At 37.6% G+C, this 19006-nt stretch overlaps 2 protein-coding genes across 2 annotated transcripts in view; one reads left to right on the forward strand and one right to left on the reverse strand.

Annotated features, from left to right (window-relative positions):
* eif2ak4 (eukaryotic translation initiation factor 2 alpha kinase 4) overlaps positions 1-19006 on the reverse strand; it is a 173704-nt gene that overhangs the window by 66948 nt on the left and 87750 nt on the right. The window contains exons 23-26 of the mRNA XM_039742281.1: positions 17496-17617; positions 13053-13102; positions 9529-9697; positions 8615-8731 (exon numbers count right to left, since the gene is read on the reverse strand). Of these exons, the coding sequence (XP_039598215.1) occupies positions 8615-8731; positions 9529-9697; positions 13053-13102; positions 17496-17617 (458 nt within the window). The remainder of the gene's footprint in view (positions 1-8614; positions 8732-9528; positions 9698-13052; positions 13103-17495; positions 17618-19006) is intronic.
* The window catches only part of LOC120519143 (kinectin-like), a 146716-nt gene that overhangs the window by 21970 nt on the left and 105740 nt on the right, over positions 1-19006 (forward strand). The gene's annotated exons all lie outside the window — the stretch shown is intronic.

Consider the following 19006-nt stretch of genomic DNA (forward strand, 5'->3'; position numbering starts at 1 on the left):
GTTATGTTATGTTCTGTTATTCCCTATATTTTTTTCATTCTTGTAATCTTTTATGGAATATGAATGTAATACAATAACATTTATTATTACACAATATAAAATTTACAGTCTGAGGTTGCTGAAAGAAAAAAAAAAAACACAGGCTTTCATATTTCGTAAACTTGCTGAACTGATTCTGATATTTTGGTGCACCAAGAAAAGCATGTGGGACAAAATGGTGTGGAGACAGTTAAACACAGGAAAAATAAGCAAGGTGGCTAATGCATGCAGCTAATTAAAATTAATTTGGTGAATTCTTATGAACCAGTTGAAAAGAGTGTACTGTACTTTAAAATACTATTAGCTTTAAGTTTTGTACCTCATAAGTGCTTGTACATGCTTTCCCTCCAAAACTAGAGGCAAACAGATTAAGAAATGTCCAGCTTAATTGCCAGCTGCAATACAATGTGTAGATGGATGCCACATTTAGACGTTTTCTGGGGGATTGTACATAATGTGGCCCAATAAAGTGCACAGTAAAGTTACCCTTTCATTTATGGTTTTGTGTTTTCTCTCCATTTAGCTTTTCTCCCTGCATTACATGCTTTGTTCTGCCACATTTCTGTGTTTCATTTGCATCATTTTTGTAAAAAATAATTTCTTTCCAGTAAATTTGACCATCTTTCAAAAGTGGCTTTCATTCAAACTGAAATTATTTTTATACCATATTATATTTATACCATTTTTATATTTAAATGTTTGCTACATATAAGGGATTGTGAAGTAACTGAAAAAAATCTTCCAACGTTCTGAATACAGAAATCATATACTCCGACGTTGACTGTTCATAGAGGCGTGTTTCTCGTGAAGATGAATCGCCATATGCAGCGTGTAAGATGGTTTGCGAGGGGTATCCCATGGGATCCTTAAAACATTCCTTTACAACGGAGGTTAAAACACAATGAAATAAGCAGTCTTTAAAAACCGAGTTTTCGGTTACGACGCTTGACTACGTGCACCATAGCAAACTGTTTTACACGCTACATACAGCAATTCGCCTCCGCAACAAACGTGTCTTCTTAGATGCTCCTGCACTTTGTACACACCCCCTTCCCACCTCGCTACTACTGTGGTCGGGTGAATTATATATAGAAAGGCAGCCAAAACTGCACAGAGCAATGAAAAGTCTACGTGAGTCACAGGTGCATCTGGACTGTGCAAAGACGACAACGACTTGAGTGACGAGCTGGAGGTGGAGGTGGGCACATGAGCAGGCAGTGCATACTGAACGAGAAATCAGCAGACTAGCATGACATAGGGAGCGGAATGGACGTCCTTCTCCTCTCCTCCCGTTCCATCCTCCGCGCCTGAGCGCCGCACGGACGATTGTGTGTTGGTTCGTTCTGTGCATTGGTTGAAACCCAATGAAGGAAGTAGTCTTGAAAAACCAATAAGCCCTGTGCCTCTGTTTCATTACCGTCTCACCTGCTTCACCAATGCAGGCCCTGCAACAATCGAGACGCTCTCTCAGCAGCTGACCTTCTCTGTGCCTGACCGGTTCACACAGAGTCACCACATGACCAGGCGGTGTGTATGCTTTGAGAACGAGGGTGGACACGACAGGACTATCTAAGAAGATGCATGTTTGTCCCGGATGTAAATCGCTGTATGCAGCGTGTAAAACGCTGTATTGTATGTTGCCCTCTCCGGAGTTACATCTTTTCATTCACCTACAGTTGTATACAGTAATCCCTCGCTATATCGTGCTTCAACTTTCGCGGCTTCACTCTATCACGGATTTTATATGTAAGCATAACTAAATATATAACGTGGATTTTTCGCTGCTTTGCGGGTTCTGCGGACAATGTGTCTTTTTACTTTCTGTACATGCTTCCTCAGTTGGTTTGCCCAGTTAATTTCATACAAGGGACGCTATTGGCGGATGACTGAGAAGCTAACCAATCAGTGCACTCAGTTAAGTTCCTGTGTGTTGAATGCAGTGTTAACCAGGAAGTCTCGTCTCGCTCATTCAGCATCAACGCGTTTCGCTGTGTAAACAGTTAACTTTTGTGCTCTTTTGTGTTTATCTTTGTGCATAGTCAAGCCCTTCATTATGGCTCCAAAATGATCTGCTACTGCTTCAGGGGCCGTGCCCAAGCGCCAACGGAAGATGTTAACAATTGCCGAAAAGGTAACGCTCTCCTTTGTTGTGCAGCAGTAAGTTGCAGTACTTAGTACATGTACGTACGTTTAGTGTCACTGCACACACATTTACTGTATACTATTTTTCTTGCATTGTACGTATTTATTGCTGGTGGCCTGTCTATCGTAATGGCTGTAACATATGTGATATCGGAGACACTCGATATCTTTAAAATAATATTTAGGTTTTACTGTATATAAACAGTGTGTTTATATAGATAATTTCAATGAATCTTACTTAATATCTATTATGCTGTATAACTCTGCGGGGAATATTTATAAACAGTGTGGGAGAGTTTATAAGGGCTTAAAATATATAAAAATAACCATACAAACATATGGTTTCTACTTCGCGGATTTTCACCTGAAATGCAACCCTCGCGATTGAGGAGGGATTACTGTACACAATGAAGTGAGCAGTCTTTAAAAAAACAAGTTTTCGGTTACAACGCACGACCGCGTGCACCATAGCAAACTGTTTTACACGCTACATACAGCAATTTGCATCCGCGACAAACATGCGTCTTCTTAGATGCTCCTGCACTTTGTACACACCCCCCTCCCACCTCGTTACTACCGTGGTCGGGTGTCTTGGTGGATTATATATAGAAAGGCAGCCAAAACCGCACAGAGCAATTAAAAGTCTACGTGAGTCACAGGTGCATCTGGACTGTGCAAAGACGACAATGACTCAAGTGACGAGTTGGAGGTGGGCACATGAGCAGGCAGCGCATACTGGACGAGAAATCAGCAAACTAGCATGACAGAGGGAGCGAGTGGACGTCCTTCTCCTCTCCTCCCGTTCCACCCTCCGCGCCTGAGAGCGGCACGGACAATTGTGTGTTGGTTCGTTCTGTGCATTGTTACAATGTTGCTTTTCTTGCTGATTTATTACATTACTGATTTTTCAAATGTTAATTTTCTCCCTGTGCTTAAAAATTATTAAAAAACCAACCTGATTATGCGTATGGTATGCTGCGGGTTGGCTAGTGAATAGTATTTGAGCAAGCGATGGACTCTTACTTATCAGTCTAAAGTAAACAAGTGGGACTTGGTGTCTGAAGCCAAAAAATCACTTTATGTAAACCTGACATGTTCATGTCATAAGTGCATATTTGCATTAACAATCTTAATTTTACAATAGTGTATCAATTGTTAACAGATTTTAAATTGGTGTGCAACAAATTGGAGTTGTCAGAATACCTATGAGAGTGGATTTGAAAAAAACAGTTCAGCACACTGCTCTAATGTGGATACACCATTCATACACTCTGAGGTGCACAGACATTGTGTCACTTCATACCTTCAGTACATGTCTAGTTTGCACTGTGCAAGTTAAATTGAATTTCATATGGATTTGATATATCAGTTAAAGTTTTATTAATGTGTTAGCCACTATAAAACTAACAAAGGCCAAGCTGGAGTTCTGCTTCTACTTATTAAACAACAAGACAGCTGGAGTAATAGTGGGGTTAACTGGCAGCACACATTTTTTGCTGCACTTCTCTCAGGGCCTGAATTTTTCAGTGCAGTTTTGTCCTGTGTGCTTATGTCTTGCCACCCTTTATTTTATTTTGTCGTTTTATACACTATAACACACTACTAATCCAAGATAGTGATAGGGCTTTTCCAAGTGAACATAATTAACCAGTGAGCAATTTATTTTACAGTATAAGAAAGAAAATTGCTTTATCCAACATTGTGTGCACTATTAACAAGAACTCTGAAGTTAAGAACTACGATAACAGTTTAAAAAAAAAAACAAATTTATTAAAATCTAAGTTGTGGGAAAAGCTTGGACATGTGGTCAGTAGTGTCTGGAAGCTTTTGTAGATTTAAATGGTATGAGTTTAGAGAGTTGTCTCCAGTGCAGTTTTAAAATGTGTTACTCAATGTCTACAATAAACTGAAGGACAATGTATGCTTCAGAGAGTGGCTTTTCTTTCCTTGTGGTGAACATGAAATTCTTATACAGACTTGTCTAGATAGTAGTGTAAATGGAAACTGAATATAAAGGATATAATATTGGAAACTGAGTTAATTACAATTAGTGCTGGGCAGCAATTAATCGCAGACAATCACATTGTTATGTGCAAAATTCAATAATGAACTCAAAAGTAGTGTATTGTGTGTATTTGATTTGCAAACACTTTAAAACAAATAAGGTGCTTTTTAACAACAGTATTCCCTTTACATAGTAGCAGTTAAAATATTTCTTGTAAATCTCAACTTAAACATTAGTGTAATCAAATCAAATATAAAACCAAAGCCAATTGCCACTGCTAGGGCATTAATGTTTAATCTAGTTTGTTTCTAGGTATGTCAGAGGATTGGGACTTTGTGAAGTGTGGTCCAGCCTCACATGGGGAGGCAAAATGGGTGGGTGGGGGGACTAGGGGGGGAGAGAAAGAGAGCAAGCTATCTCTAATCAATCCTTTTAATCCTTATTAGTACCTTAAGGTCAAAGCTGTCTCACTTTCAGTTAAGACTATAAAATGACATCAAAAATTCAGAATCAATGTCTCCATGACCGGACAGTTATCTTTGTGAGCTGGAATGTTAAAGGCCTGAATCACGAATTAAAGAGAAAGAAAGTACTGTCTCAACTAACAGGTTTAAACGCTAAAATAGTATTTTTACTGGAGACCTATTTATTAAGAAAAGATTAGTTCTGCTTAGATTAGTTAGACTGCACTGCCCAAATGTTCCATTCCAACTTTACAAAGATAACAAAGATTAAGGTGTGGGAATTCTTATCCATAGAACAGTCTCATTTGTAGTATCAGATGCAATATCTGACCCTGAAGGCAGATATGTGATTGTCATGGGTAATTTATTTAACTGTAAAGTCCATCCATCCATCCATTTTCCAACCCGTTGAATCCGAACACAAGGTCACAGGGGTCTGCTGGAGCCAATCCCAGCCAACACAGGGCCCAAGGCAGGAACCAATCCCGGGCAGGGCGCCAACCCACCGCAGGACACACACAGCCACACCCACACACCAAGCACACATTAGGGACAATTTAGAATCACCAATCCACCTACCCTGCATGTCTTTGGACTGTGGGAGGAAACTGGAGTACCCAGAGGAAACCCACGCAGACACGGGAGAACATACAGACTCCACGCAGGGAGGACCCGGGAAGTGAACCCGGGTCTCCTAACTGCGAGGCAGCAGCGCTACCACTGTGCCGCCCCTAACTGTAAAGTGATTTTGATAAATGTTTATACACCCAATGTGGATGATAGGGATTTCATCCAAAATGTATTTGCATCCATTCCCAATGTGAACACTCACAAAATTATAATGGCTGGGGACTTTAATTGTGTTTTAAATCCAGACCTAGATAGGTCTCCTGTCACAGGGGGGATGACATCTAACATTGCCAAGAAATTACACAGTTCACTTAGAGGATTTGTGCAGACCTTTTTCAAAAACTGGCAGGATCTAATCAATAACAATTTAGAATAAGTTTTTAAAGCACTGAGGAAGCAGATTCTCTCCCCTTTTCTTTTTCTTCTCCATTTATCTTTATTCACTTATTAATTCATCTATGTACTTATTTTTATTAGCTTTAAGTTTTACTCTGCTGGCCATGCTCTCTTTTTCAGGGGTGGGGGTTGATTTGTTTTTGATCCTATTTTTGTAAAAATTGATCTGTTTGCATGGAATGTTGCATGATTTCAATAAAATCAAAAAAATTAAAAAAGAAAAACAAGTTACCCTCAGAATCCAGAGCCAAGATCATAACATGTTGCTGCCTGTTGTGCCTGCTGTCGGCGCCAGTTTGCAGTTTGCGGCAGCAGTTCAACAGCCAGCAGGAATGCACGGTGGGCTGGTTGCCTGGCTGTCATTGTGAGACAGGTGGACGCAAGTGGCTGTTGCAGTGAGATGCAATATGATTTGTACCTGCTGTCATCGTAAGTGTCTGTCCTCCCAGGCGAACGCTGCCATAGGTACATCAGCTACATGAATGTGTTCAGCACCACAGTCAGCTGGGGACCAATCCGCTGATGCTGGTACCTCACTTTCATTTTTGCCCTACATCTCCAGATCACTTGCATCAAAATTGGAGTCCAATTCAGAGTTAATACAAAAAAGTTTTGCTTTGACCATTCACTTTGGTGTCTCTCCACATGCCATTTTAGAAGCTGTTTGCTCTTCGTTGCTCATGCACGCGCAGGGAATCGAGGTCAAATCAACAAAGCTAACTTTCCTTCTAGCAAAATCGTATCGAAAAGTGCTGTAACAACAAGATCACTGATCTCTATTGATTGCTAGTGAGACTGAGGCTTTCAAAATAATAATAACTAGGGGGCTTGCTCTGCTCCCCCACCCCTGGGTTTGGTTTACCGGATATGCAATTTAAAGAGATTGTTATTTTCGTGAGAATTGTTAAATATACATTATTTTCACTTTTACTTTAAAACCTTTGTAAAAACAATACTTGTCCTTTATTTCTGACCCTGGGTGTGGTTAAATCTCTTTCTCGCAGGACTTATAATGCTGCTCACATTGTGAAGGGGAGTCGGTTGAACGCACGCTAAGGAAAAGTGGTCGGATCATCTTCTGGATTGCTGCTGCTGCTGGCGAGTTGCTTGTTCTGCTTGTCGCACTGTGCGTCAATCATTTAAAAGCCTCTACAGCAGCTGTCCTTTTGCCACTTTGCGTCTCTGCCGTTCGCATTGTGAAGGGAACAGGGGAGACGGGAGTGACTGAACGCACGCTAAGGAGAAGCAGTCAGATCATCTGCTGACTTGTTACTGCCAGCGAGCTGCATGTTCTGCTTGTCGCTTTTCATTGTTTTAAGAGCTGGGAGCACATGAAGTGTGTCATTCCTCCAACTGCTAGGTTAGATGTCCGTGAACTTGTTTTAAATGTTGTCTCACTGCCTTGTCTCGCGTGATGTTAAAGTGTCTCTCGCGGGACGTCAAATTGTCTTCCAAGAAGATCACATCTCGTCTCCCTCCCAAGATTTTTTTTTAATAATAGAGAGATAACAAAAACTGCATTAACACACGATAAAATAATTGCCGGCATTAATTAATGTGTTAACGTGATAATAAAGCGTAACTTGCCCAGCCCTGATTACAATTAATTTTTCAAATAACAGAAAATGAAATCTGTAGCAAATTGTACTTCTTACATTTGTGACATTCAAACTACTCAGTATTTTGTGTGTATATACCTCACAGGCTGTGGATGCCATGCTTCTGCTAATTTTAAGATAGAACTTTAACACTTGAACAGTCTGCACATGTTACTTTTCACTTACATTTAATCTCCATGCAGTGGTTAATTTGAGATTAATTTTTGATGCATCCTTCATGACGGTTAACAGCAATGGTTCTCAAGTCTCAAGTTTAGTCCTGAGGGCCCTCCTGTGGCTGCAGGTTTTGTTCCAACCGGTTCATCAATCAATGAATCATTCTTACTTTCCTATTAAGGAGTTTGTCCCCTTAATTATATCAAAATACTGACAATTATTGACAAGCAAAGCAGAAACTAGGGCAAGCGACACTGTCTGCTAAAGGGCATCCATTTTAGAGTTAGCCACTTCTGTGCTCATTAGTAATAATGTCAAAAATAATTAGAAATTAAAAACAGCAAAATGGTAAAAAGCAAAAATGATTTATGTACCTAAATTTCTACTTTGTTCAGTAAAACTACATATCCAGTTTGTAATTTCCAGATTGATACCAAAGTACCAACTGTAAGAAATGTCTTGCTTTATTAATGTAGATGTCCAATTAAAAGAAGAAAATGGCTAGAATGTAAATCTGCAGCCTCAGAGGGCCTCCAGGACTGAACTTCAGAATGACAGGGTTAGAGAAAAATAATAATACTTTGGACAAATAGCAATTAAATATTAATATTATTAAACATTGTTTATGAGATATTGAAAATTTTGTCATTGTGTTGGAGCTCAGGTATATGAATATACTTTTCAAATAATCATAGATATCCTTATAAAATAAATGTAGACCAATGCCCAGTTAGCCAGAAGTTATAGTAGTTTGGGTGTTTTTGTTATTTAATGTAAAAACTAGCTAACTGTAGCCATTCCTGGCATTACATTGACCACAGACATCTCAAGTCTTAACATCTACTGTATGCATAACTGAGTTTAATAAACCTTACAGTAGTTAAGATGCTGAATACTGCAGTAACACAAATGACACTTTGGCAACATAAGCATAACTAAACGGACAATAATGGAGAACAATGCATTGAAGAGATGGATTACATCTCTCGCTTAATGAAGAGTCATTATGAACTATAGAAATTGCTTTTTTTCCAACTCCTTGTATAATTAAGAAATATTAACGCTGTTTTAGAAGTAGAAAATATGCCATGAACACAACTAGATGCATTAATTTGCTTTATGAGAAAATCCTTAAGAAAGTAGGAAGTAAAGAGAATCCATACCATGGCATCACAAAGAATGGTTGAAGACTGGCCTAGTTTGTCTTCAGGGATTCCACTGTGCAACATTATAGCTTTAAGCAGGCTAGTGTGGTTCAGGTAAATACTGTAGTTTCTTTCCTGGTAAAACAAGATTTATTAGTGAAGTAGACAATATATTGGCTTTGGAAATACTAAAGAAACTACTCAATTTTTGTGGTTTGTGAAGATTTAACAAATCAAATTCTATTAAGATGACCCTTAGAACAGTTGCTTTTCTATATGTGGGATGTTTCCTCAAATACACAAATTCTTGATTTTTCTGAAGAGCACTGTGTGTGTGTTGTTTTTAGACATCTAATCCTCTTTTTAGGTCAGTGATGCCACTCAAGGAATAAGAGCAGCACAAAAGTATTTTCTAATTCAAAGGAGTGTCAACTGGCACATTTATGTAAATTTTTAAAACTAGTCAATTACATTTATAAATAGATCACTACCAGGTTTCAGCGTGCTAACTTAGGACCATTGTGTCCTAATCTAAGAGAGCCATTATTAGCCTGGAAAATAAGAGAAAAATAATTTAGTGTGGATACATTCAAAATTTGATTGAACTACTCTTTTTATAAATATTTGATAAGATATAAGGCAATTAAACCAGCTCCTTAAAAACTATATTATGGTGTCTTCCTTAATAAAAGGATAAGTATTTGTGCATCTCTCTGTGCCCTCCCCGATTACTATGTATCTGTAATTTCCATAAATGGTGCATCACTGACATTAACACTGCTTTCACAAATCCCATACAAAATGGCATCTAACAGAGACATGTTCATTGCGTGGTGCACTACAAACATTAATGACAACATCTATGTTGATTACCTAGATTTCAACCTGTCTTAGACGGGTAGCACAGCTAGTTAAGTTAAATTGTTTACTACCTGTAGTACAGGAAACTCCTGAATGATTTCTGAAATGGTATATATTGTCTCTGCGTCTGGTAGAAGGCTGTTTGTGGTTGATGTAACAATATCAAAGGCACATTCCAGTAGTTCTCTGGGGTGAGAGCGGTCTATCTTTCTTGGACGAAACACTCTCTCTATACAGTATCTGTTGAGGAAAACATTAAAGTTGAATCAAAGCAGAAAAGATTAAATACAGGCTGTTAAAAATCAGCCACTGCAATAAACTTAAATTTAGTCAAAGTTGGTGCTTATATGGCAGTATATTCAGCAGAATGCAACATACTTTGTGGTGTAATAAACAAATTAAGGATTTTAGTCCTTACTATCTACAAATATTTGCACACAATAACAAATCAAAAAGAAAAATAACGCAAACTTGGAAAGGTTCTCTCATGCGTCTTATTATACAAAGCAAACTTACAAATGACTCCTGCCTATGAAAACTACTGTATATATTCACATATAAGTCGGGTCTTGAAACCGGAAAAATAGATTATAAAATCACACCCCGACTCATACGCTCGTTCAAAAATGTGACACTTAATTTTTATTTATTTATTTTTTTTTACATCTTACTTGCTTCCTCCAATCTCGCATCAGTTTCTCAGACGCATTTTTTTGTAGCAGCACAGTTACCAATTTCTTTTGCAACTTCAAAAACTTTAAATTTAAAACCAGCTTCATATTTTCTTCTGATCGAAAGCTCCATTGTAGATAAAGGAAGCTCTTACAATAAAGATGCATGAGGGTGTGAGATACACAAAACAATGCAAACGTCACTTCAGAATAGTTCAGTATTACTGTGTGGTCACATAGGCACAATACATAGAAAAAAAAGGCTCCGTGGTTACTCTCTCAGGTGGGCGTTAACATATCATAATCTCTTGGACCAATAGTGTGCGTTTTCCGCATTTGACTTATATGACTGACATTATAAAATAACAGAAATTATACAATAAAATCAAGTCCGAACTTATCCGCGAGTATATACGGTAAATATGTGTAATACAAATAAAGAAATGTTATCTAAGTTACATTTGGGGGAAAAAAGAAAACTTTAATAGCTAGAGCTAACTGCCACGAATCAGAAGATATTCTACAAATAAGAGGATAAACTGATTAGCGAGAAGTTACAATGGTTCTAATATTTAATCTCAACATATGTTTGGATGTCATGGGGGTCTGACTTGATAGTTGCACATTTCCACAGTCAAACATTTCTGGATCCTAAAATATACGATTCAATATTATATTAAAAGAATTCTGCTGAATCAACATTATTGATGAGTTTGATTATTAGAGGACTTACATTAGGTGCTCATGTCGCCTCTCTGTTTAATAATAAAGAGAAGCAATTGCTTTGATGTGTAAATGTGTGATACTCAGTAGACATGCATCAAGAAACACTACTGGGGCTCCTTCATTCCTTCAGCAATACACCTATATAGTACCTTACTGTGATTGCTCACTTATCAAGTCAGAAGTTTTTTCTTCTTTTTTATAATACTTGTGTGTGTTTGACAGGGATTGTTGTTTGGTATTATTTTTTGAGATTCTGTAAAAAGATAAATTTCCTCTTGGAAAAAGTAAAGTGCTGTCTATTACTCTATGCTTTTAAGACCAATGGTACATTTAGTTACCTTTCCCTGCAAAGCTTCTAACACTGTGTAGTATGGTAACTCCATGTGAGATCTAACTAGCACATCATTACGTTTAAAAAAAAAATCTTTGATTCATATTAAACAGTTTTTGCAATTTAATCTTAATGTTTTATTCAGCTCTTTAGTTGCCTGTTTTGCTTGGAGGATGAGGCTGTTGTGCCTTCGTCTATCCATCCATCATTTCCAAGCAGTTTATTCAGTTTAGGGTTAAGGGAATCAGTGCTTTTACCACTGAAGACCAATCCTGGACAGGATTGCCAGTTCATAGCAGGTAATACCTATACACACATCCCCACACAATTATGTACAGAAGAGACTTGAGCAGAAGGCAGGCCAAACTCACATCTGTGTAATGTGGTGTATTGCTGTGAACTCACAAGGCAACACATCTCTGTTCACATATTTGCACTGTGGTGACCTACCAGTGGTCAGCAACAAACCCACAACATCTGGCTCAGAAGTAGTCTTCTTATAGTGTAAGCTAATAGGATAACTCCTAGTCTCGGCCTTACAGAGACACTTCTGATGATGTCAGCCAAGTTGTGTCTGTCTCATCCCGCACCTTTTTCTGAACAACACCGCTACTACAGAGGGGACGCTGCGGAGAAGGTTTGCAGGGTTAATTTTCATGGAGTCACCATTACTGATCAGCCAACACAGACACAACACATTACACCCTCACGTTGTCACCATTTCTCCTCTGTTAATTCTCTGCTTTCCTGTCTATAGTACTATGCAGTAACTTAACAAGTTAAACACAATCCATGTACTGAGCAGTAAATATAATGAAATAATGAGTAATCGGCATGTCCCTATGATTTATGCTTTAAGTGGCTTTGCGTGTACATACTGGTAGTAAATGCTATGTTTTCACTCTATATTCAGAATTATGTCCACATATGAAAGTAATGAGGTTTTGATATAAAAATCATACTAAAGGCAGATGCTGTGTGAGTATGATGTTTAAGCTGTAAGTCAATGACCTTTTCAAGAGATAAAGCGTAAGATCAGGTACAAGATTATTTGATAAAAACCAAGAACTTGCAACAATTTTCTAGTCCCAGGAAGAAGGGAAAATAATGGGTGCTTACACTAACTGACTCATTGATTATAATCTTTGTATAACTTTTGAAGGTGATTGTGATATAAACAGCAGCTACCACACATGACTGTCTGTATATTAAAGTGGTTCACGTCTCATTGTTGTTTTGTTGGAATTCATCAAACTATCTGTCCTCCTTTTTCCTTTTCTCTAAATCAAGTCACTTGGATAGAGCTAAAGAGTCAAGAGTTCAGCCAAAGATAATTGACCTGCCCATGTTCACATTTACATGAGACGTCTTCTCTAGTATCCTAGAGTTCTTCCATTACTAGTTTTGAGAAGGCTGTGTATGGAAAGCTTGCAGCAAAGCAAATAGCAAAGTCTGTGAGATTGAAGGAAAAAATATATATATTTCAGGGAGTATACATATTCTGAAACTCCTAGTAGACCTGTCTGCTAAGTTCAAGTTTTAACCCAGTTACATTAAAAATATGTAATTTGCGTTGTAAAAACATTACGAACACATTTCAGAAAAATGTTTCACTCTCAGACATCAACAGCAGACCCCAGGAATCTGCTGCACTATTGTCATGACAGGTCTGGCCTAAATGACAGACCTGAATGTTCAAGGAAACACTTTATGACCAAAAAAACATTCTCACTATTCTCTAGGTTTCAGCACAACATACTATGATAACTGTATGAATGCCTGAATTCATAAATTTAAAACCTTTTATAAAGCAATATACACTGTAGCTTCCCCAGTGTAAGAGTTAAAAGAGAAGAGAAGGCAGTACCTCTTGATGTTTGTAATATGGTTTCTTGCAACAAATCTTGCAAAAGGGATCTGAAATAAAGACATCAATATTGTACAGGATGAAAACTGCAAAAGATGAAACATAGTGAACTGCAGGGGCCACCACGAGGAACACAGACAACCAGCTCAATATAAATAACATTAACAGTAGAATTACCAAAGCCTACAAAAAAACTCGTAGATCCAGCCCACCTTAAATCCCTTTGCACCACTCCGTCAGTAAATTTTGTCCTGTAAATGTGCCAATCAAGACAATCTGCAAGCAGCCTACTATTCCATTCCCCCTACCGCCGCAAAGTTCTCTCAGCTCATGCCTTGATTATCTGGGAGTGAAGTGCTGGAGATTTAGAGTGGAAATAATAGATTGTTATTTGGAACACATGCATTTCATGAGTGTTCCATTTCTACAATAATCTGTGTAAACACATTGTTAAAACAGAAACTTTTTCATATTTTAGTAATAAATGACAAAATGCAGGCATAAACTATATAATGTGTGAAGCCTGAAGTCCAAAGATCAAATAAACTCTTTCACAAAAGGTTCAAGGATGATACAACAGCTTCCGTGGCATAGTGATAAGAATTGCTGACTTGTAATCAAGAGTCCCCCAGTTCGATCCTAACTGCCTCCTGTATTTACCGTTTTCAGTAGTGAGCTGCTCTTATTGTTAATATTACAAAGTAAACATATACATTTGGTTTGCGTCTGTAACAGGCGGTGTACATTTATAGTTCTTGTAAAAGTTAGCGTTTTTTTTTTTTTCACTTTTATTCTCTTAGCCATGATCACGATACATGCTACCACCCCAAACCAGCCCCTAACCCACCCAGGGATATGACGCTGTTAGTTTTTATATGAAACTGGGAATAACTGTAGATGTGAGTGGTGTTTTGAGACAGTGGAAATGGACATTCTCTGATCTGAAAGGATAAAAACTGACACACAAACCTGGCAAATCTGCCATCTTCGTATCTCACCGTAAAATCACCGTCACTTGATTTTATTTTTTTTATTCATTTTTATTTAGTGTTCCTGCTCACGCAGAATTAGTATGCACCTTATGGTCCATGGTGTCAAAGCCGCACTGACAAAAAAACCACAGAGACATAGGTATACATGATATTTGGAACTATTCATTTTATGACCTGTATAGTACATTTTAGAAAACATTGTGGCACTGATGCAACATTATTTATATTATTCATATTCATTCGCATAACATCTTGCGGTTGTAATCAGTGACCCCCCGATCTTGCCAGTCCCCATATGTTGCTGTATGGTGGTGTTTCTTTTGTACTCCAGGACATGCAGTGGAAAGTATAGTACAGAGAGGTAAGTTCAGCGCTATATCCAATCATCAAATTCAAGTGTTAACAGTTCACACACACGCAAGGACTGTCCTTCCTACATTTACAACATGTGTACCTGTTGCATTGTACACACATCTCTCTATGCTGTGGTTTCTATTACACACCTGAAAGAAAGAGACAATATATGTGACATTTTGAAGAAATCATTTTATGACCTGAATAGTACCAATCAGAAAACATCACTGCATTAATGCAATATTATTTGAAAATGAACCGCGTCAGATCAGCTGTAAATGTAAGGTATTTGTACAAGTTAGCTTTTTTCAGTTTTATTCTCTCGCACCCCCTTCTGATCTGACTAACAGCGCCAGTATAAATTCACACCCGATCTGACGAGGTTCGTTTTCAAATAATATTGCATTAGTGCGACAATGTTTTCTGATTGGTACTATTCAGGGCATAAAATGATTTCTTCAAAATGTCACATATATTTGTCTCTTTCTTTTTTACCCGGTGCTGTGTTGGCATCATGCACCAGAAGACATGAGCTTATTTAGTGCGAGAAGGAGCACGCAGGTGGCCGGTTGCTTGTACTATAACAAGCTTGACCTGGCGGCGATCAATGCGCATGTACTGTACAAGGCATGTACGGGGTTCACTCCACTGAGAAAAGAAGAGTGTTCATGGCTCACTTTGCAGAGGAACTTCGTTGTCGCTTCTTACAAGAGAAGGCGATGGATAAAGCAAAAGGGGATGCAACATTGACAGGCTTCTGTTCCAAGACTGCCGTGTCCCCAGCCCCTTCAGTGTAATAGTAACATAGCACAGAGAGAAGTGTGTACACTGCAGTAGGTGTAAATATAGAAAGGACGGTCCTTGGGTGTGTGTGAACTGTTTGAATCTGATGATTGCATATAGCACGGAACTGACATCTCTGTACTATTTTTTTCTCTGCATGTCCTGGTGTACAAAAGAAATGGTACCGTTCACCAAAACGTGGAGACTGCATGGGCAAGATCAGAAAAAAAAAATGTCACTAATTTACAAGCGTAAGAAGGCATGCAAATGAATATGAATAATGTTGCATCCATATGCTATACAGCTCATAAAATTAATAATTCCAAATATCATATATACCTATGTCTCTGTTTTTTGTCAGTGCGGCTTTGACATCATGGACTGTAAGGTGGATACTAATTCAGTGTGAGCAGGAACACTCAATAAAACTGGATAAAAAAAATTGAAGTGACGGTGAGATACGAAGAAGGCAGATTCACCAGCATTTGTGTGTCAGTTTTTATCCCTCCAGGTCAGAGAATTTCCAGTTCCATTGTCTCAAAACACCACTCATATCTACAGTAGTTCCCAGTTTCAGATAAAAAGTAACCGGGTCAGATCTGGGGCGGGGGGCGCTTGCTGTATCGTGACTAAGAGAATAAAAGTGAAGAAAAAAAAAACGCTAACTTTTACAAGTCCTATAAATTTACAGAGGCTGTTACAGACACAAAACAAATGTATGTATTTATTGTATAATATTAACAATACGAGTAGCTCTCTACAGAAAACAGTAAATTTGCAGGGGAGATGGTTTCGAACATACGACCTCAGGTTTAGAAGTCGGCAATTCCAACCGTTGCACCACGGAAGCTGTCATATTGTACTTGCACCATTTGTGAAAGTGTTTATTTGATATTTGGCCATCAGCCTTCACACATTATACAGTTCATCTCTACATTTTGTCATTTATTACTAAAACGTGAAAAAGTTTCTGCTTTAATGATGTGTTTACATAGATTGTTGTAGCCACAAAACACACATGAAATTATTTCCCCTTACAATTCTGGTCAGCTCACTCCCAGATAATCAATCAAGGCAGGAACTGGGAGAACTTCTTGCCCGTTCTGAGGTGGTGGGGGGATGATATAGCAGGCTGCTTGCTGCTTGGACTTATTGACACATTTAGAAGACAAAAGAGGCTGATGGAGAGGTGCGAAAGGATTTAAGGCGGGCCGGATTTACAAGTTTTTTCGTTGGTTCTGGTAATTCTAATGTTAATGGAGGGACAGAGGTTATTATCCTGCTGTTGACAGAACATCTATTACAAAACAGAGTTTTTGTCCTATGGTTCATTTGCATTAGGTATATCAGGCAATAGTACCATTCAATTACATGTTCACTTTCTAAACCAATTGATTCAAATACTGGGCTCTGGTGGCACAGTAGTTTATAGCACTAAGTTCATTGTTGGCCCATTCATTATCTGTATGGAGCTTCCACATTTTCCACATTTCTAAATAAATTTTTCTCCACATCCCAAATACATGTGGTAGGTTACCTTGGTTGCTTTCTGCCCTGTGCCAGATGCTGCCAGGATAGCTCAGCTCAAACCAAAAATAAAAAATAGGATGAATAAATGGATCAATGGATTAAAAAATGGCCATTCCCTGGTTTTAATTAACAAAAGTTTGGCCATTAATTCTGACCAATTTATGAAAATAATTTGTCTCGCATAAATAGAAAAGAGAATAATCTGAGTGAATTTTCTTCACATTTAGCAGTGCTTTTCAACTTTTATGAGAAGCTGGGAAATGTATTTGCCCAAAACAAGGCTCAGAGTCAAAATCACTAGCAAATTAAAGAAAAAAAAGTACTGTTGGTTTCTTTCTTTTTGGCATTAGAGACTCAAATATGTTTAGATATTTCAGTAAACATTGGTTTATTTTATTTTTGGAACTAACTGCTTTACTGTTTGTTAAATAAACCTGTCATTTATTTCAAAGTTTATGACTTCATAAGCTGCATCGGAGGCTTCAAACTCTATATGAAACTGTATTTGAGTAAGAGGTCTACACTTGGTGACACACAACAACATAACTACTGAGAAAAATGTGGTGAGTTGTTTAATGCAATTGATGTAATTGAATTTTGTTTGTGCAGGTTTTACATCAAATTATTCAAGAATTTTTTTCCATTTGAATTATTGGTTTTGGGCATATACTACATTTTTAAACTTACACTTTCATACAATAAGGCACCTGGATAGCATGTTTACTATAACCTCCTGAATCTAAATCCAGAACTTTGCAGAGTAATTTTATTTACATGAACTTACCCTGAGATCATAAGGCAGATTCACCAACATTCCACTATGATCCATAAAACAAGCAATGTCACTTCCCTCGTAGAGTTTCTTGTTTTTTGGCATTAAAAGAGGTGTCTGAAGCCTCATTGCTCCTGAAAAATAAAATAAAACTAAATTAAATTAAATCACAGACATAGCTGTCATAGCTGGACTTTATGAAATGCAAATATAATTAGATAACCATACAAAGCAAAACGGTTTACAGTTATGCTAATCCCTTTTCATAGTAATTAGCTTGAGGATGTGTAACAGTCTTATTTGTAAACCCTCAGCATCTGTGATACGTACATAAGAAAGTCACAACTCCCCACCGCAATTCTGTTGCTTCTTGCTGCATCTTACCTCAGTGCCACAAAGTGATTGTAGTCTTAGTTTAAAAATAGTTTATTATGGACCTTGCAGTTCTGAATACAACTACCAGATGGCCAATTACTTCCTTTTAGCCTAGTTTTTGAAGTATTTTTTCTCTCTTTAAACTACAAGAGTATATTACTGCCACTCAAACATTTTTAATTACATTACATTAACAAAAGCTCTGCATAATTCTGGTGACCCTGAGCAAATGTGTACTTTGCCGATACTCATTTCAACATGTCTGAGTACCATAGGCCATTTTTGTGAGCCCATCTACTGTATATGCAAACTCCTGCTATGGCACTTGAATGCAGCCATTTCTGATAACTGTTCACGTCAGGAAAAAATCACTTCATGAAAATATAAACTTTTGGGACATGACTGATTTGTCAGTTTATTAAATAGCAAAATAGTCCAGTGTTTCTCTTCAGGTGATTTTTAAAGTCTTAAACCATTGCATCTTATATCAGTGTGTTACATGCTTTTAGAAAACAGAATTCCTTTATTGTAGCTGGTATTTCAGTGTTTCTGTTAAATTTCTAGAAACAGGAAAGCCGAGTTGCAAATGGAGATTTCATCTCTTGAAACTTCCCTCTTTCTTCAACAATACCAAGAACTTTTAAGAATTCTTTTTCTTTTTGTATGGACATCAGTAGCACAGATTTCGAAATACATTCATTTGTGATAAAGTACTCCTTATACTATTCAAGATGAAAAAATGTTTTGTGTTTTTTTTTTTTTTGGATCATGAACTGAACTGAAGCATTTTATGTTCACTTGTCAAATATATTATACATTTTAATAATTAAAACTTTTCCCATGCCAGTACCTTTCAGGCCATACAAGTTTTCCTGGCTTTACCAACATGTTCCCAATTAGACTAAAAATAGTTGAACTTTACCAGTGGGGAAATCAGATTTTTTTTACAGAGGCTTTTGGGATGGGTGGATGGATAAATAGATAAATATATTTGAGTTGTTGATTAATCGTTGTTAAATGTGTGATTAACAATTTAAAAACTTCTGCAGTTACATTTTTTAACACTACCCCTAAATTCACTAATTTAATTTAGTCAACTTGACCACACTTCACACTTAATGAAGCAGTATCAAATGTGAATACAAATC

Source organism: Polypterus senegalus, chromosome 18 (assembly GCF_016835505.1).
Source record: "Polypterus senegalus isolate Bchr_013 chromosome 18, ASM1683550v1, whole genome shotgun sequence".
NCBI lineage: Eukaryota > Metazoa > Chordata > Cladistia > Polypteriformes > Polypteridae > Polypterus > Polypterus senegalus.